This window comes from Gymnoscopelus braueri, assembly GCF_963280865.1.
Source record: "Gymnoscopelus braueri genome assembly, chromosome: 12".
Taxonomy (NCBI): domain Eukaryota; kingdom Metazoa; phylum Chordata; class Actinopteri; order Myctophiformes; family Myctophidae; genus Gymnoscopelus; species Gymnoscopelus braueri.
Window position 1 is genome coordinate 19,972,023 of NC_137614.1, and position 20,437 is coordinate 19,992,459.

The 20,437-nt window shown below is 41.8% G+C and overlaps 1 protein-coding gene across 1 annotated transcript in view; it reads left to right on the forward strand.

Annotated features, from left to right (window-relative positions):
• cacna1db (calcium channel, voltage-dependent, L type, alpha 1D subunit, b) overlaps positions 1-20,437 on the forward strand; it is a gene marked incomplete at its 3' end in the record, with an annotated part of 134,906 nt that overhangs the window by 59,587 nt on the left and 54,882 nt on the right. The window contains exons 13-29 of the mRNA XM_080443487.1: positions 826-986; positions 4,572-4,797; positions 5,096-5,303; positions 5,477-5,597; positions 5,798-5,912; positions 6,067-6,130; positions 6,432-6,486; positions 6,797-6,938; positions 7,961-8,090; positions 8,620-8,679; positions 8,765-8,824; positions 10,864-10,970; positions 11,586-11,673; positions 12,317-12,424; positions 12,723-12,775; positions 13,805-13,951; positions 14,911-15,112. Of these exons, the coding sequence (XP_080299613.1) occupies positions 826-986; positions 4,572-4,797; positions 5,096-5,303; positions 5,477-5,597; positions 5,798-5,912; positions 6,067-6,130; positions 6,432-6,486; positions 6,797-6,938; positions 7,961-8,090; positions 8,620-8,679; positions 8,765-8,824; positions 10,864-10,970; positions 11,586-11,673; positions 12,317-12,424; positions 12,723-12,775; positions 13,805-13,951; positions 14,911-15,112 (2,047 nt within the window). The remainder of the gene's footprint in view (positions 1-825; positions 987-4,571; positions 4,798-5,095; positions 5,304-5,476; positions 5,598-5,797; positions 5,913-6,066; positions 6,131-6,431; positions 6,487-6,796; positions 6,939-7,960; positions 8,091-8,619; positions 8,680-8,764; positions 8,825-10,863; positions 10,971-11,585; positions 11,674-12,316; positions 12,425-12,722; positions 12,776-13,804; positions 13,952-14,910; positions 15,113-20,437) is intronic.

Genomic DNA, 20,437 nt, shown 5'->3' on the forward strand with positions numbered 1-20,437 from the left:
AACTAAATTTTTCCGCTTTTGCATTTTTTTTCCATAAATCAGTACTATTGAACACACTTTACGTCTGTGTGTTGATAAAAAAGTGCTTCTGACAAAACCAGCTGACACCATTGGATCCTCAAACTTTCTGCTAAACCAGCTAAGTCGACCAAAGGGGGGTGGAGTTAGCTGGTTTTGTTGACTCCAGGCTTCACCCCCTTTTGACCTCCAACCTCATTGTGAGCTTGGAGGTCCATTTAGCTGTACTTATCAATGATGAACAAAACCTCCTAACTCCACTTTTTGTTTTGTTTTTGTAATTTCCTGAAAAATTTACACTTTACACTTATAATGTCACAATACAAACACTTTCTGCTTGTAGATAACGCGTATAGAATAAAATAAAATGACCCGCACACCATCTACACTTGCACAATAGGAACAACTTTATTTAAGCAACGTTTCGGTCAATAGACCTTCTTCAGGCATCTGTAGCTCTGAGCCGATCAGGTTTGCATAAGACTTTGTTGTTTCCTGCTTAGATAACAAAATAATCACAGTAAGCCAATATGGAAAGTTTGTGCTACATGATAAGCTACCTCCTTGTTTCTGATAGTTTATGTCATTTCCCAGGGCATAAACATGATGTTCACAAAGGTTGGAATATTCAGGGCAGCTACTGTTGAAAATGTCTTCACATGTAAGTGTCCTGTACTCACTTCCTCTTCCCCCTCTACCTCTGTCTGTCTGTCTGTCTGTCTGTCTGTCTGTCTGTCTGTCTGTCTGTCTGTCTGTCTGTCTGTCTGTCTGTCTGTCTGTCTGTCTGTCTGTCTGTCTGTCTGTAAGTCGCCATTGGAGAAGGTGGAACCGTTTCTGTCGCAGGAAGTGTCGTGTAGCGGTGAAGTCTGTGTCGTTCTATTGGCTGGTGATCATCCTTGTGTTCCTCAACACTCTGACCATCTCCTCTGAGCACTACAATCAACCTGCATGGCTCACTGAAGTACAGGGTATGTGAACATGTGTACAATTTAGGCATTTTGCAGATGCTCTTATCCAGAGCGACTTACAGTGAGCAAAGAAAACACAAGGTAATACATCAAATGCATCTAAACAGTATAATATCAACAAAAAAAATCTGTACATTGAAACTATACACACTATAGGATGCCAGGTCTGTGTGTTTAACTTATGATCATTCGCATGGCTATGTCATGCTGCTGCAACACATTGTGTGCTTGTAAATCGACTATTTTCACCAGTGTTGCGTGCCGAAAATAGCACATAAAATAGCTGATCTAAGCTCACTTCACGTTGTACCATGACACATTGTGAGCTTGTAGATAGGGCATTTCTGGTGCACAACACTGGCGCATGACAAAGCTCTCTACTCTTTATACTTGTTCTTTATACTGTTCTCTCGGCCCTGCTCACCTTGCAAATCAACACACACACACACACACACACACACACACACACACACACACACACACACACACACACACACACACACAGACACACACTCAATTAACATAAACAAATCGATGTGACATGACGTCACTGTCTCCTGTTTTGACTACAGATACTCTCTGTATCTAGTCGAAGCCCTTATCACCTCCTCACTGCTGCAGCGTTATACTTTAGACACTTTACATTTTGTGCATAAACAAAACGGGATGACACCATCATCACCCTCCACATAGCCTTCTTCCACCTGAACTGAGCAACACTGTTGAGAATGCTTTTCAACTTCGTCATCAAACGCAGTGATCCAGGATCAAACACTGCCCAGTGCTGCTGGACTGAACTTCCTGACATACAGTATACACCCCATGTGGTGTGGCCTGGTACCAACACCACCGCCACACTGACTCTTAACACTTGAGCACCCCAGGGCTTTGTGCTCAGCCCTCTCTTGTAATGAATGTTCACTCACGTCTGTGTACCACACAGCTCAAAGCTGAGGAAAGCTCAGAGTACAATAACTTCTCTGCCTACAATGTTGCTACCAGCTGTATTGTATGTACTGTACATTGAACAGTGCGCTCCTCAGAGAGGAGCAGATCCCCGCCATGCCGGGTTGCCTACCCAGGACTGTGTGAATTGGGGGGTGCAGCCGCCTGGACATGAGGGAGCTGCGGGGGAAATAGAATTTGTACGACAGACGGTGCAACTGTTCTTGCTCGTCGCGGCCCGTATGGGCAGAACTGAGTGAGGTTTGGAGGTTAATATGCAAATTAGAATGTGGGTATGATTGGGTGTGCATTCACAATATATGCCTATTTTTTTAATAAATAGGCTCCATGTGAAGGCAATTGCAGGTAAAGGGTATGGAGTATCAAAACCCTGTTTTGATGGTCATTGACACATGACTCACGGCATCATCTGTTCCTAACTTGTTGGGTAAATAAATGCCATTTCGGCAACAAACAGTGACATTTGTAGCCTGTGTGGCATCCCCTATGGGTGTAAGTGCAATCGTTTTGGCTCTGTGTTGTTTAGAGACCCCTAAATGTGTGACTTAGAATTGGAGGAGATGGGTTGATGATTTGTGACATTTTTTGCAAAAGGGGCCCCTTACACAAACTTTGGAAGCTAGTCATAACCAATTGGAATGGAATCTGAAAAGTCTGACAGATCACATGACTACAGAGATCATTTGTACCGATTTGCATGAATTTTGGACAAAATCTGTAGGAGTAGTAACAAAAAGTGTGTTTTGCAAAATGGCAGAAAATATTGTCAGCCGGAAATGGGCGGGCCTACAGTATATATATGTATAGATATCCTGTAATCCAGGGCACTGGCGTAGCGTGAATTCTAACGTTGACCGGGCCAGAATCTGTAACAGTACGGCTATAGTTAAATCTTTCTGCTATAAATATGCATCCATGCGTTCTGCACGCCTGTCGGCGGCCAAACCGGTTTTGAAATGGCCACCCATTTACAATTCAGCCGATTGCAAATGAGCCTCATTTGAAAACAAAGGCGACTTGCTATGGTTGGCTACAACAGAAGAGGGTGAGGGGCTGCTTATGTTGTTATGTTGATTTTTTGTTTTTTTTCCCCTGGTGGATCTTGTCCTGCAGTTTGAGCAGACGGGGCAGGCAGGGTTTTACTGACCGGGCCATGGCCTCGTTGGCCCTCATGACACTTCGCCTCTGATCCAGGGATTTATTGTACGTCATACGGTTCAAAGTGGGGCCAGGCAGACCCGCAGCATGCGAGTGAGGGGAGCTTGAGCAGACTGCCGACCACATAGTCAACATCTGTCCCCTATATAGACCACCTTCAGAGGAGGGCCTCTCCTAGTGGGACCAGAGACGAGGACACAGAGTTGGACATTTGATGCCGATACACAAAAGAAGAAGATACATTTCAAGAGTTACAGGGCAACCCTGCTGTCTCGCCTAATGCTCCATCCACAGGTCTCCCCATCAAGTGGCACCTGTAAACTCTCGTAACAGTCAAGGAAAGGGGTCCAAATCTCCATGAAATTTTGAAGACCCTTAAGAATGTATTAGATTTTCTCTAGTTTTAAGAAATACATAATCCCCTTAATCCACCTGGTAAAGCTGGGTGGAGAGTGTTGCTTCCATGAAAGGAGGATAAGTCTCCTCGCGAGCATGTAAAAGCTATGATTACATGTGAGGTGAACTCTGTAACTGTAGGTGAACTCTGACCTTTTGTGTAAAGTGAGTTGAATCTATGTGATATGAATGCTCTTTGGAAGGCTCATAGCCGAAACGCGTAAGCGTTCATTTATTGGTGTGTCCAATAAAGAAAGTAGTGAGTACTTTGTCCTCCATTTAATTGAAATTTTGGATGCGATACCTTTTTGGGATTTTTTTAATTCCTTATTTTGATATGATTACATGTGCTTTGCCTCGTATAGAACGGGTCTCTGGTGTAAAGCCTTTGAGTAAGCGTTAAATATATCAGACCAGAACTAGGTGAGACTAGGGCAGGACCAGAACATATGTATATGATCTGCTGGTTGTGCTTTACAGCATGGACAAGAAGGGTTTATTAGAAGGTATGGATAATGACCACAGGCTGCTTGGCGCACCTGTAAAGCATCCTTTTATGCATCCTTTTGTGTGTGTATCGGTGTGCACTTAGAGAAAATGAAATGAATTAAATAATAGCGTCCGGGGAGGAAACGGCCGTGGGGGGCCGTGTCACGATGTCTTTCAGCATAGAATCAACACGTCTGACCAATAGTTCCATTTATTGTCCTTGCAAATGCTTCTGGGCCCGCAAAATTCTTTAAAGAAAATAACCAGCTCACTCAACCCAATAGATAGAGAGGGGTAATAAAATAACCCGATTTGAAGAATTTTGGGTGGAGGTTCTTCCTTGGCCTGCTGAGAGTATACACACACACACACACACACCCCACACACACACACACACACACACACACACACACACACACACACACACACACACACACACACACACACACACACACACACACACACACACACACACACACACACACACACACACACACACACACAGTGTTATGCTGTGTGTATGCTCATGCATAATACTCACATGTGCACACACATGCTTGCTTTCTGTCTTTCCAGATGTGGCCAACAAGGTGCTTCTGGCGATGTTCACTATGGAAATGCTGGTGAAGATGTACAGTTTGGGGCTGCAGGCTTACTTTATGTCACTGTTCAACCGCTTTGACTGCTTCGTGGTGTGTGGCGGCATCGTAGAGACCATCCTGGTGGAGCTCGCCATCATGTCCCCACTGGGCATCTCTGTGTTCCGCTGTGTACGACTCCTCAGGATTTTCAAAGTCACTCGGTGAGTGGGAAAAGTGCATGTTCGCCTAGCTCAGAATAAGGAAAGTGAAAGTGGTTAAACGTATTGACAAAGTACAACGTATTGATATAGTAAATAAAATAATAACTCATAACCTAGTATAGTATAAAGTATACATTGTATATTGCAATATTATGTTGTTAACTTGTCACACCTGGAGTGTTTGGGAACCACTGACATACAGTACTGTATATATGTGTGTATACTGTATGTGTGTGCATGTGCAGGATGGCTCATGGCTGTGTATTTTCTCGTGTTGATCCGTTTTCCTTCTCTCCAGTCACTGGGCATCTCTCAGTAACCTGGTTGCCTCTTTGCTGAACTCCATGAAGTCCATTGCCTCGCTGCTGCTGCTCCTCTTCCTCTTCATCATCATCTTCTCCCTGCTCGGCATGCAGCTCTTTGGGGGAAAGTTTAACTTCGACGAGACTGTCACTAAAAGGAGCACCTTTGACAACTTCCCCCAATCCCTGCTCACCGTGTTCCAGGTGAGAAAGACCACTTCTCTTCTCTTCTCTTCTCTTCTCTTCTCTTCTCTTCTCTTCTCTTCTCTTCTCTTCTCTTCTCTTCTCTTCTCTTCTCTTCTCTTCTCTTCTCTTCTCTTCTCTATTGTGTTTCCTCATTTGAGACTAATAATGTTTATAATAACTCTGTTCCCCAGATCTTAACAGGTGAGGATTGGAACATGGTGATGTATGACGGCATCATGGCGTATGGTGGTCCAGCCTCCTCTGGAATGGTGGTCTGCATTTACTTTATCATCCTCTTCATCTGTGGAAACTGTATCCTCTTCATCGCGTGTGCATGCACACACACACACACACACACACACACACACACACACACACACACACACACACACACACACACACACACACACACACACACACACACACACACACACACACACACAGTTAGTCACTACAGTATATGTTGTCTAGTTTAAGGTTTTATGGGTTCTTTCCCTGAGTCACACGACCAGACATCCTCCTGAACGTTTTCTTGGCCATCGCCGTTGACAACCTGGCAGATGCAGAGAGCCTCAACTCAGCACAGAAGGAGGAAGAGGAAGCCAAGAAGTGGAAGAACAGCACAAAGTACTGTCCACTTCTGACACATTGTCCTAAATGCATTCGTGTTGGTGTCACAGCTCACCACAGCTCATTCTGTTGTTGGACGTTCCAAAGGTTTGAATAGTTGAACTGATTCCATTTTTGCTTAATTTTTTCTTCTCTCATGATTACTCTGCAGTGTTGAGAGCATAGACCAGAAAAAAGAAGATGAAAAATCTGAGGACAAAGGTGGAGAGACCAAGGTGAGAGAGAAAGAGAGAGAGAGAGTGAGAGAGAGAGAGGATGGAGCCTTGTGCAAGGCTTAGGTTTGTACTTAATGCATGGCTATCAACTGTATTGGTAAGTAAACATACACATACTGTAGGTCATTATCATAACACTACTACTCATGTTCTATATACTGTAGAATAGTTGTGGAGGTCTGACTTTCACAGCAGTGATACGGGATGTAACAAATTAACCCTTAGTGCTCAATTTCTTTACACTTTTGTATGTTTTTACATTGTAAAACGTTATTTCCATTAAACCCCTGTTGGTTTGTAGGTTCCTCCGGAGGATCTAGAAGACAAAGAGCCGTATCCTACTATGGACAACCCAGGTAAATGTGAATGTCTCTGGTTGTTGAAGGAATAAATATATATATATACCAGTGAAAGATTATATCAAAAGTACCTTTGTTTAATTGTTGTTACACAGCATGACTTTAAGCCCTATTTTATACTTTGTTGTACAACGGTGTGGCACAAAAATAACAGATCCACAAGCTCAAACATGTGTCCACAATGCGACACGTTGTGAGCTTGAACCTGTGACACTTCCTGTTGGTGCCAGGGGCGACACCTGACGCGCTGTTGTGCTGTGATGGCAGCACTTGTGTTGACTTGAGACGGACTGTGTTTCCTCGCCAGGGTGTGCTGCTGATGACGAGGAAGATCTGCCAGAGGTTCCTCCTGGGCCCCGCCCCCAGAGGCTGGTTGACCTCAGCATCAAGGAGAAGACTCCGCCCATTCCCAAGGGAAGCTCCTTCTTCATCTTTAGCAACACCAACCCGTGAGACACACACCCAATACACACATGAAAACATCCACACTTTCACACTTTCACACTTTCACACACACACACACACACACACACACACACACACACACACACACACACTTTCACACTTTCACACACACACACACACACACACACACACACACACACACACACACACACACACACACGCGCGCACACACACACACACACACACACACACACACACACACACACACACACACACACACACACACACACACACACACACCTAAAGACAAGTGTAAACAAACGTGTGCTGACTAGGTCTCATGTTATTCACCCTGATTTCGCCCTTGTACGTCACGCTGTATAAGAGTGTCTGATAAATGTCTAAATTGTAAATTGTATTTATTATTATTTTTCAAGTTTTTATGGTTATACATTTGTGTAATGGTACTCTATTTGAATTTATTTTAAGTGGACACATATCCTGTAGTGTACCCTATATGAAAGCACTGACTGCTTGTCTAATTGTCTGCATTTTCTCTGTGAAGAAGGAGGCAAATTCATTGCAGGCCTGGTGGATAGAAGTTCAGAGGCCACTGACACAGGCTTTGTATGCCTGTCAACAGTAGCAAACAAGGCACATGCGTTATTATTGTTTTTGGTTATTGCATTTCTCAGTTCCAAATTATAAATGCAAAGTTTCTCTTTATAGATAATGAACATGGCAATTTCTTTTTCACTACCTGCATTTCAGCTTATCGAAACTTTCTTTGTACCAGTGTAGCATTTCTCTATGGAGATCTTTTTGTAGAAGAGATCAATATCAATATTTCACGAATGTTTTCACTGATAAACCATTTTGCGATTACCTCTGAGACAGTACTATCAAAGAAAACACAGGAAAGATCAAAGTTGTCACTACAACAAGGTGAAGAGAGACAAACACACTAGACTTTATTGTGTATTTAATTACTTTATCTCAGCCCATCACTCTCTCGCTTTTGCCTCATTCTTTTCCTCTCTCCTTTGATCCCACTCTCTCTCTTTAGGATCCGTGTGTTCTGTCATAAGCTAATTAACCACCAGATCTTCACCAACCTCATCCTTGTCTTCATTATGCTCAGCTCTGTCTCTCTGGCTGCTGAGGACCCCATACGCAACTTCTCTGCTCGCAACATTGTATGTACCTTTTCACAGGCGGTATAAAGGATATGGGATTTTAGAGAACAGTTACTTTTTTAATGTGAAATTCATGTTGTTCTTGTGATCTGAGAGAAGCCTAAGAGCCTTTTGAAAGCTTCAGTGTTTGACATATTAATGGACACATGGAAGCATGTAGCCCAGCTGAAAGGCAGTAGAATCATGGTGACCTATTTTCTTTTCATAATACCTTTGTTTTTTTGCTTTGTTTAGTTTTTTAAGCTGCATACTGAAGTTGCTTTTCCAGATTTCAATTTCAGTTCAAATCCTAAATCTGTAGTCTTACTCTCAGGTCACAGGACTGTATACATAATTAATACAATTAAATAGTACAATTTAGATGCTTGTGATTTTCTTGATACAGTTCTATAAGTGGGATGGTAGTTCTGGTCATGGGTTCATCAGTGTTTTATTAACTACTATTATCAAAAGCAAAACAAATTGATATGACAAACAAAATGTTGTTGTGATTGTCTGATGACTTGAACTTGTGCATTGCCTCTTGCAGATTCTTGGTTATTTTGACTATGCATTCACCGCAATCTTTACTGTTGAGATCCTGTTGAAGGTAAATGACCACTGTGTGCTATGTCTTGCTATGTAGTTCTTTAGTAACCCTTTGTACACTTGTTTCATTCTGATTACCTCCCCAGATCCTAGGCTATGCAGACTATGTCTTCACTAGTATGTTTACATTTGAGATCCTCGTTAAGGTAAACAAATAAGTGAAACTGTCACGTTTTACAACGGCAACGACCCACCACTTCCAAGCTTGCTGCACTCGGCCTCCCTCCCATCGTTTTTGCTGTTTTTGTCAGGGTTTTTTGTCATTATTGCTTTTTGTTGAAACAGCCGCCTGTCTGTCTTGTTATCACGATGCCTGCTCACCAACTTGGGGACGTACATTGTTTTCTTTGTCTGTCTCCTCCATCCTATATTCCACTGGTTTTGTGTGGCTCTTCAGAACACATAAAACTGTTTGGTGTAAACGTTGTGTTGGCAGGTGATTCTGCTGGGCCACTGGAAATTTCTGCCTTCCTGTAGTTTATTTAGTAAAATATTAATAATAATATTAAAGTTGTACAATGCAAATTCACAACTAACGATTTTTAGCAACCTCTGCTGGTCACTACCGTCACTGCATACAATTTCCGTGGTCCTCGATTACCCAGAATTCCATTCGTTTTCACCGGAAGCCGGAAGCGTTTCAAAAAGCGATCCTTTAATTGTTTTATACTATCTACGGATCGTTTCTCTTAGCCAGTGGAGCATTAGTTACCATGAGGTGTGCTTTCTTTTTCTGTTCTTTTTCGATCTTCTAATCCTACATTCTCTTAAAATCAGCGTGAGGTTCATTTTTGTTATTAGCGCGATAGTTCCTGGCCAAACAGGAAACCGTTGCGGTAGTTCCTGGCCAAACAGGAAACCAGTGCATTTCCACCTCCGTTTTCCGGCCAGATGACGTCATTTCCCCGGGAAAGTCCCCCCAGTCCACGTTCAATATAAAATATATAAATAAAAGGCTTCCGGGGGTGAAATTCATGGAGTGGGTGTTGTGAAACTTTTGCCACTCACAAAAGATAGACAATTTAACTTTAGTTTTGTTGAAAACGTTACCTAGTATGCCTTAATAATAATAATAATAATAATAATAATAATAATAATAATAATAATAATAATAATAATAATAATAGTAATAAAAGTATTCATAATGAATGTATTATTATGAATAATAATAACAGTAGCACAATAGCAACAGTAAAATACTTCCACTAACATGGACACATTCCATGCAATGGGTGAAAGCCTCTTTTTTTCTTTTCTTGAAAGTTCATATTTCTTGGACTATGGAAAGAAGACCTCACTCTTCTTTGTATTTCTACCCCCTGTGTGAGCTGTAAGGTCACGCCCTGAATGCACAACTTCGTGTTTGATATCACTTCCTTTAGCCTTTTGCATCTGGAATCTACTCACTGAAACTGGAACCAACACCTTCAAAAAGCAAGAAACTGTTTTATTTCTCTCCTGTATATCCAACCCCCTTCTCTCTGTCCTTCACTCACTGCACTCACTGCACGGTCATATACTGACCTACCCATCTGAACAAACGGATCGCATGTTTTAAGGCTTATGCCTAAGCTTTGATCAGCTGGAGATTATAGACCTGGATTCATGGAAAGTGTTCATTATAGGGTTTCCCAGCTTAATCAGTGAAAGAAAAAGAAAACAGTGGAATAGCTCCGGGGTGTTTTCCCTTCATCTGACTGCACTGGCAGTGTTTATGTCCTTTGTACATCCTGTACTTCTTATTATGTGGACATAAATAAATATTTCAAATGTGTGTGTGTGTGTGCGCGCGTGTGTGTGCGCGCGTGCATGTGCGCTACTGTTGTATACTGCATGTGTCTGGACTGTGCAGCAGTACTGCATTATTCTGCTGGAGTTTGTCAGGGAGTCTATGATAGCTTATATATCTGATATGTCTGGTATTCATTGCATTCTTGTCAAGTATTATTTTCTGTAGAAAATGATACGTATGCAATGTTTGAAATCGAATCTAATCTGATGTCCGATGGATTTGAGATGGAATTTGTGGTGTTCCCCAGTAGCATTCTTCATGCATACTCATAGTAAAGACTACGTATGAGTTTGGCATCACTTTCAAAATCTAATACTGATAACATTTTATTTACTTGCCAATGTACTTTTTTCCTGTGTCCTTGATGTCCTTTGTCCTCTGTCCTCTGCTCAGGTGACAGCGTTTGGGGCATTCCTCCATAAAGGGGCGTTCTGCAGAAACTATTTCAACCTCTTAGATCTACTGGTTGTTGGAGTGTCTCTAGTCTCCTTTGGCATTCAGTATGTATCTGTCAATTAATCAGTGAGTCAGTCAATCTCTGCACATCGTCACTGTCGAGCAGAAACCTTGTGGGCCTATGTCCAAAATCATAACTTTTCAGGAAATCCAATTACAATTACAATTTAGGCGTTAGCAGACACTCTTATCCACAGTGACAAAGACGTGCAAGATCAGAGTAAGAAGTGTAAGCATGAACCTGTTCAGGGACGCATTAACCTTCCAATGGATCCAATGTACAGTAGTTATTATTTAGTTACAAGCTCTTGTTAATACTCATTGGTAAAATATTAATAAAACCCACGGACAGACCTAATCACTTTCAACCTGTTGTCCCTATTATGGACATAATCATTAAAGCGGCATGACACTGTCATACAACGTGATGACCAATAGAATTAATTTATGAAAAACATAAAAAGATGGAATATGGAGATGCAAGGTTTCTTCTGCCTGGCAGCGACGATATGAGAAAGATTTTCAGTTATGTAGTAGTAGAATTATAAAGTGTAGTAGCATTAACAGTAATTTAATAACGTCATCATCATCATCATCATCACTGTGAAGTGCATGGGAATCAGAAGAAACATTTTGTTTGACCACTGACCTCTCTGTAGATCATCTGCTATCTCTGTGGTGAAGATCCTGCGTGTTCTGCGAGTGCTGCGTCCGCTCAGGGCCATCAATAGAGCCAAGGGACTCAAGGTAAGTGCAGGATGAAACCTGAGGGTTTGACATGCACTGCACTGGTGTTGAGTGAAATGCCTTAAAGGGGAAATCCACCCATTTTCAATATTTAACTATGTCATTAATATAGCATAAAGGAGTTGTGTGGAAATAAGAAAAAAATTAAAAAAAAATTAACATTGCAAAAAAATGTAACATTGCAAAAAAATTAACATTGCAAATTACACCATGATGAGTCATCACAGTGTAATTTGCAATGTTAATTTTTTTGCAATGTTACATTTTTTTCCAATGTTATTTTTTTTTTTAATTTTTTCTTATTTCCACACAACTCCTTTATGCTATATTAATGACATAGTTAAATATTGAAAATGGGTGGATTTCCCCTTTAAGACATTGAAATTCTTACATGATCTTTTTTATGTGCCAAGAAAATAAGAAAGGCAACTAATAATTTAGTCACGTGTGTGTGCATGTGTTGTGTTGCGTATCATCATTTGTGTGCATTATCACATCCTCTCCTGTGTAACTGTATAATTGTTAACTGCAACGTCGAGTGAATTGCACCCACTCTTTTACTTACACACTAACTGTGTGACGTGACAATAAGGTTTGATTGATTGATTGATTGATTGATTGATTGATTGATTGTATTTTTCAGCACGTGGTCCAGTGTGTGTTTGTGGCCATCAGAACTATTGGCAACATTATGATTGTCACCACGCTGCTACAGTTCATGTTCGCCTGCATCGGAGTGCAGCTCTTTAAGGTACAGATGGGGGTGGAGGGGTGAGGGCTTGCTGGAAGAGTATAATGTGGGACAGTATTTGTTATGAGTACAGGTGTGCCTTGAGATTTTGACTTGCCCATTGATGTTCCTTGGGCACATAAAGTTTGAAAATCCTCAAGGCAGACTAAAGACTAAGAGAGAGGGTGATACCAAAGAAGGGAAAGATTAGAGAGATACACTTCAACAACTATTAGCTCAACATCATAATATGGTTTTATAATTATATCTTTTATATTTACATTTGAGTGTAGCTCTTTCTTTCACTCTTCTTTCACAGGGGAAATTTTATCGCTGCACAGATGAGGCCAAATCTAGCCCTATGGAGTGCAAGTGAGTACTTAAAGGACCATGCCTGGGTCGATCACAGTTATTAAAATAGCTGGATGAGGTATCAGAAAATGGCTGCTTATTCTTTTAAATCAAACGTGCTCACCCAGCGCATACGCCTTAAGTAATTCCCCAACTTCCGGGTGCTTGACCCATAGAGCGTGCACATTATGCTGGGTTCACAACACTAGCGACAAAGCTACAAAACGACCAAACGTGGTCATTACATGGAAAGGTACATGCTTTGGAAAATATTTAATTTCAAGTAGGCCTATACTGCGATTTGTGGTTACCAGTTATATGGTTCTTTTTATGATAGCACTGTCACATATTATTTACATGTACACATTAGAGATGCGCGGATGGGGTTTATCGTCACGTCACCCTAAATCCGCGTATAGATATTCATTATCCACCCGCCATCCAACCGCATTAATTATACCGTCCTATTTCTAGATCTGCACCAACCGCGTAAAATTATTATTATTTTCCTGACGTTAGTTTTCTTATAAACAATGTTACTCACTCACCGCTGTCTGTCGCGACGTAGTGACTGTATACAATCCATATCTATGGTAACAACAAGCGCACGTCTTCATTCAGTTATACTTTTGCTTTCAACCACTTTGTTGTTGCCATGTCTGTCACAACTTTTGGGCTAATTTGGTGCTTGTTTTGGGCTTGTTTTCATAGACTGGCTGCTTATTTCTCTCGCAAGATCTGGCAACACCGGCTGCATGCTGTACACTGTGCCTGCCTGATGTAAAATTACGTAATATTAAAATACTACAAACACAAGCACGGCGAGATTTCGTGCTTTTTAAAAGCTATAATAGGCCTATAAGATTGATATTAATTTAATTCCCGCATTATTTCACCCGCGGTGTATCCAATATTAATTAATAATTATATTTGAGTGACCCAAATCCACCCAAACTGCGGTTAACTGCGGCAACCGCCGCTAAAACCGCGATCCGCGCATCTCTAGTACACATGCATGTGTCTGTAATGACTCCATCCCTTTCCTTGCAGAGGCACGTACATCCTGTACAGCAATGGGGACACAGCTATGCCCATGGTCAAAGAAAGGCTCTGGTTCAACAGTGACTTTAACTTTGACAATGTCCTCAAGGCCATGATGGCTCTGTTCACTGTGTCCACCTTTGAAGGATGGCCTTCGTAAGTACCTCTGTGTGTGTGTGTGTGTGTGTGTGTGTGTGTGTGGGGGGGGAGGGTTCCCCACCACTCAGGTCCCTCATTGCCTGCCCTGCACCACAGAACAGATCACTGAAAAGAGTCTTGAATGGCTGTTATGCATACAAAGGGATGTACACAGCACGCCATGATAGAATAGTGGAACTCATAGCAAAGAACATATCAAAATAGCCTGCATCCTCAGTGAGAATGTACAAACATTCCTGTGTCATTCCATCCATGTTTCATCTCTGTGATAACCCAGACATCTATACAGAGGGTTTCAACAACTTGGGATGCCCAAAATGGAGGCAAAAAGGCTGTCTCTGCTATAATTGGCAGCCGCCCATAGATAAATGGTTAGTGTGTGTGTGTGTGTGTGTGTGTGTGTGTGTGTGTGTGTGTGTGTGTGTGTGTGTGTGTGTGTGTGTGTGTGTGTGTGTGTGTGTGTGTGTGTGTGTTACACACAGACCTTGAACCTTGAACTCTACCACTTGAGTAAACAAAAGGGAGATCTCCATAGATAGAGGATTATCTCCATTGTGATGTGTAGGGCTGTCACGATTATGACATTTAATAATTGCGATTAATTGCGAATTACATTTCTGTTAAGCCTTTAGGCTTCGTAAACAAAAGATGCACAGGGCAGATATGCAAGAATAACGCACATAATTTTATAACTTCATACTTTTTATGAATAGTGTAAATAGCCGATCTACAAGCCCAAAACGCGTCTTGAGCTTGTAGATCGTCTATTTCCACTATTTTAGAAAATGTTTGGAAATATATGAGCATTTTTCGACATGGAAATGATAATGACGATTATGACAGTTATGCAAAATAAATGCGATTATCTCAAATAATTGCGATTATGTAATAATTGCAACGGGCCTGATGTGTTTGTGTGTGTGTGTGCGTGTGTGTATGTCTGTATCCCTCTACAGTCTGCTGTACAAGGCCATCGACTCCAATGGGGAGAACATCGGTCCCATCTACAACTACCGCGTGGAGATCTCCATTTTCTTCATCATCTACATCATCATCATCGCCTTCTTCATGATGAACATCTTCGTGGGTTTCGTCATCGTCACCTTTCAGGAGCAAGGCGAGAAGGAGTACAAGAACTGTGAGCTGGACAAGAACCAGGTAGAAAGGGCTGGGAAGGACTGTGTGTGTGTGTGTGTGTGTGTGTGTGTGTGTGTGTGTGTGTGTGTGTGTGTGTGTGTGTGTGTGTGTGTGTGTGTGTGTGTGTGTGTGTGTGTGTGTGTGTGTGTGTGTGTACATTATGTGGACACAACTAGACGGGTCGCAATTCTGGGAAATTGCAAAGTGTGGTTGCGCCGACGCGATTCGCGGGTCGGTGCCGCCGGGACCCGAGTAATACGCTGGGAGGAATACCGTCGGAGGCTGCGGCAATTACATTGTCACGTCACTGCTGAGATCACTTGCTTTTCATTTTGAGAGGATTGATCCCCCAAAAATCATGTTTTTGCATAAAACGGTTACGTTTTGGGCATTTGTGGCGCCCTCTATGGGTCAAAGTGGAAATTATTTTGGGGATTCGTTGAGTAAACCACCCTCGACATGTGATTCAAATTTGGGATTGACCGGACGTTTCGTTCGTGATTTGTAGCATTTTTGGTAAAACGGGCCCCTCCCACTAACTTTGGAAGCCATTTACGGACGAACGGTAAGGACTATCAAAATGCCGTTTGGATATGTTTATCGCATGGGCCCAGAGATCATGTGTACCGATTTTTGTTAAATTTGGACAAAATATATGGGAGGAGGAGCTAAAAGTGTGTTTTGAAGAAAATTCAAAATGGCGGAAAATCTATCCTGACGCAAATGGGCGTGGCCTATATGGGGAGATGCGTCGTGACCCAAGGAATCCAGGGGAAAATAAATTTTGATTTTACGACCTACGGTTCAAGAGTTATAGGCCAAAACGTAAAGGGGGCTGTTATAGCGCCACCATGTGGCCGATTAGTGTAATTATTATATCAATAATTTCGGACTAAATTAGGAACCTCCCCTCCAAATCTGGTAACTCTAGCTCTTACGGTTTCTGAGAAAAAAATACTTGAATTTGAGTTTTTGCACTTTTCCATTAAAGTGGATGGGGAAATTTAATGCACTAATAAATCAATATCAATAAAACTATGCAACCAATCTCTTAGCCTTATACAAGCACACGATTCCCGGTGAGGCCGGTCATTTTGACATATGGCACTAAATTGGGAAAAATAAACTGTGGGAGGAGAGACGATCTAAACTATTGTTTATCTCCATTAATAATAAAAAGAATAATAACTAGACGCGTCGCAATTCAGGGCAATTGCAAAGTGTGGTTGCGCCGTCGCCGGTCGCAGGTTGCCGCCGCCCGGACTTGAGGAATATGCTTGGAGGAATACCATCGGAGGTCGCGTGACGTGCCATTCGAATTTGGTGCTGATTGGATCCTGTGTTCGTGATACATGGCGTTTTGATTTGAAGAAATAGGCCACTCCCACTAAAATAAATAAGCCCCTCCCACAAATGTAGCGGGCCAATGACATCGTCATGTCACTCCTGAGATCACCTGCTTTTCAATTTGAGAGGAGTGATCCCCCCAAAAATCATGTTTTTGCATCAAACGGTTACGTTTTGCAGAGTTGTGGCGCCCCCTATGGCTCAAAGTGGAAATGCTTTAGGGGATTTGTTGAGTAAACCACACTTGACATGTGATTCAAATTTGGGATTGACTGGACGTTTCGTTCGTGATTTGTGTTTTTTTTTGTCAAACGGGCCCCTCCCGCTAACTTTGGAGGCCATTTACGGACGAACGGTAAGGACTATCAAAATGCCGTTTGGATATCTTTATCGCATGGGTCCATAGATCACGTGTACCGATTTGTGTGAGATTTGGACAAAATTTGAAGGAAAAGGAGCAATAAGTGTGTTTTGAAGAAAATTCAAAATGGCGGAAAATATATACTGACGCAAATGGGCGTGGCCTATATGGGGAGCTGCGTCATGACCCAAGGAATCTAGGGAAAAAGAAATTTTGATTTTACGACCTACGGTTCAAGAGTTATAGGCCAAAAGGTAAAGTGGGCTGTTATAGCGCCACCATGTGGCCGACTGGTGTGATTTTTTTTTAAATAATTTTGCAATAAACTATTAACCTCCCCTCCAAGTCATGTAACTCTAGCCCTTATGGTTTCCGAGAAAAAAATACTTGAATGGGAGTTTTTGCAATTCCCATTAAAGTGGATGGGGAAATTTAATGCACTAATAAATCAATATAAAAAAATCTATCCAGACGCAAATGGGCGTGGCCTATATGGGGAGATGCGTCGTGACCCAAGGAATCCAGGTGAAAAGAAATTTTGATTTTACGACCTACGGTTCAAGAGTTATAGGCCAAAACGTAAAGGGGGCTGTTATAGCGCCACCATGTGGCCGATTGGTGTGATTTTTTTTAAAATAATTTTGGACTAAATTATGAACCTCCCCTCCAAATGTGGTAACTCTAGCTCTTACGGTTTCTGAGAAAAAAATACTTGAATTTGAGTTTTTTCACTTTTACATTAAAGCGGATGGGGAAATTTAATGCACTAATAAATCAATATCAATAAAACTATGCAACCAATCTCTTAGCAAAATACAAGCACACGATTCCCGGTGAGGCCGGTCATTTTGACATATGGCACTAAATTGGGGAAAATAAACTGTGGGAGGAGTAGCGTGCCAAAGTATTGCGTGCTTCAGTTAACCAAGAACAATAGTCTGGTTGCCCTGTTAGGGCAACCACACTAACTAGACGCGTCGCAATTCTGGGAAATTGCAAAGTGTGGTTGCGCCGACGCTGGTCGCGGGTCGCGGCCGCCTTGACTCGAGGAATACGCCTGGAGGAATACCGTCGGAGACCGCGCAACGTGCCATTCAAATTCGGCGCCGATCGGATCCCGCGTTTGTGTTAAGTAGCGTTTTGATTTTAAGAAATAGGCCCCTCCCACTAAATAAATAGACCCCTCCCACACATTTAACGGGCCCATCATGTTGTCACTTCACTCCTGAGATCACTTGCTTTTCTTTTTGAGAGAACTGATAACTCCAAAAATCACGTTTTTGTGTCAAACGGTTACATTTTGCGCATTTGTGGCACCCCCTATGGGTCAAAGTGGAAATGCTTTTGGGGATTTGTTGAGTAAACCACCCTTGACATGTGATTCACATTTGGGATTGACTGGACGTTTTGTTCGTGATTTGTGGGCTTTTTTGTAAAACGGGCCCCTCCCTCTAACTTTGGAAGCCATTTACGGACGAACGGTATGGACTATCAAAATTCTGTTTCACTCCAGATTATCGCATGGGTCCCGAGATCACGTGTACCGATTTTTGTGAAATTTGGAGAAAATATGTGGGAGGAGGAGCTAAAAGTGTGTTTTGAAGAAAATTCAAAATGGCGGAAAATCTATCCTGACGCAAATGGGCGTGGCCTATATGGGGAGTTGCGTCATGACCCACGGAATCTAGGGGAAAAAGATTTTGATTTTACGACCTACGGTTCAAGAGTTATAGGCCAAAACGTAAAGGGCACTTTTATAGCGCCACCATGTGGCCGATTAGTGTAATTATTTTTTCAATAATTTCGGACTAAATTATGAACCTCCCCTCCAAATGTGGTAACTCTAGCTCTTACGGTTTCTGAGAAATAAATACTTTAATTTGAGTTTTTTCACTTTTACATTAAAGCGGATGGGGAAATTTAATGCACTAATAAATCAATATCAATTAAACTATTTAACCAATCTCTTAGCAAAATACAAGCGCACGATTCCCGGTCAAGACGGTCATTTTGACATATGGCACGAAATTGGGGAATAAAAACTGTGGGAGGAGATGCAGTTTGAAATATTGTTTATTAACATTGTTCAAGAACAATGTTAATACTAGACGGGTCGCAATTCTGGGAAATTGCAAAGTGTGGTTGCGCCGACGCCGGTCGGGACTAGAGGAATACGCTGGGAGGAATATCGTCGGAGGCTGCGCCAATTACATTGTCACGTCACTCCTGAGATCACTTGCGTTTCATTTTGAGAGGATTGATCCCCCCAAAATAAGTTTGTGGCATCAAACGGTTACGTTTTGCGCATTTGTGCTGCCCCCTACGGATTAAAGTGGAAATGCTTTTGGGGATTCGTTAAGTAAACCACCCTCGACATGTGATTCAAATTTGGGATCGATTGGACGTTTCGTTCGTGATTTTTGGCATTTTTGGTAAAACGGGCCCCTCCCACTAACTTTGGAAGCCAATTGCGGACGAACGGTAAAGACTATCAAAATGCCGTTTGGATAGGTTTATCGCATGGGTCCATAGATCACGTTTACCGATTTTTGTGAGATTTGGGAAAAATCTGTAGGAAAAGGTGCAGAAAGTGTGTTTTGAAGAAAATTCAAAATGGCGGAAAATCTATCATGACGCAAATGGGCGTGGCCTATATGGGGAGATGCGTCGTAACCCAAGGAATCCAGGGGAAAAGAGATTTTTATTCTACGACCTACGGTTCAAGAGTTAAAGGCCAAAACGTAAAGGCGGCTGTTATAGCGCCACCATGAGGCCGAATGGTGTAATTATTTGTATAATAATTTGACAAAATTATGAACCTCCCCTCCAAATCTGGTAACTCTAGCTCTTACGATTTCTGAGAAAAAAATACTTGAATTTGAGTTTTTTCACTTTTCCATTAAAGCGGATGGGGAAATTTAATGCACTAATAAATCAATATCAATTAAACTATTTAACCAATCTCTTAGCAAAATACAAGCGCACGATTCCCGGTCAAGACGGTCATTTTGACATATGGCACGAAATTGGGGAATAAAAACTGTGGGAGGAGATGCAGTTTGAAATATTGTTTATTAACATTGTTCAAGAACAATGTTAATACTAGACGCGTCGCAATTCAGGGCAATTGCAAAGTGTGGTTGCGCCAACGCAGAGTTCTGGGTTGCGGCCATGGGGGTCCAAGGAATCCATCGTCACATAGTAGTTCACAGTTCAGTCCCCAGTGGAAGAAGAAGATGGTGTTATAGGTCTCAAAATAAATTATTAAAGCAGACTTGCCATTTTTTTTACCTTATTGTTCTGATCTGAGACATTGTGAGGAGAAAATACCCTGTGTATATAGAGTAAATGGCATATCTGTGATTTGCAAACAAGTTGTAAATACTCAGAAGACATTTCACGTTTTCCCCACACTTATATTGTCATGTTTTTAGTATAAGATTCAGCACCTTTTTTTCCCCAGCCTGATAATAGATATTAAATACCTTGTAATGTACTTGTGAATGTCTCACCATATAATACATGTGGAACCATTACGATACTTGTCGACCTGGCTAGTAGCCATTCCATTTTGTATATTGTAAGATAGATACTCCCCAGCATATCAGGCACATCAGTGTTACTTAATGGTGTCAATA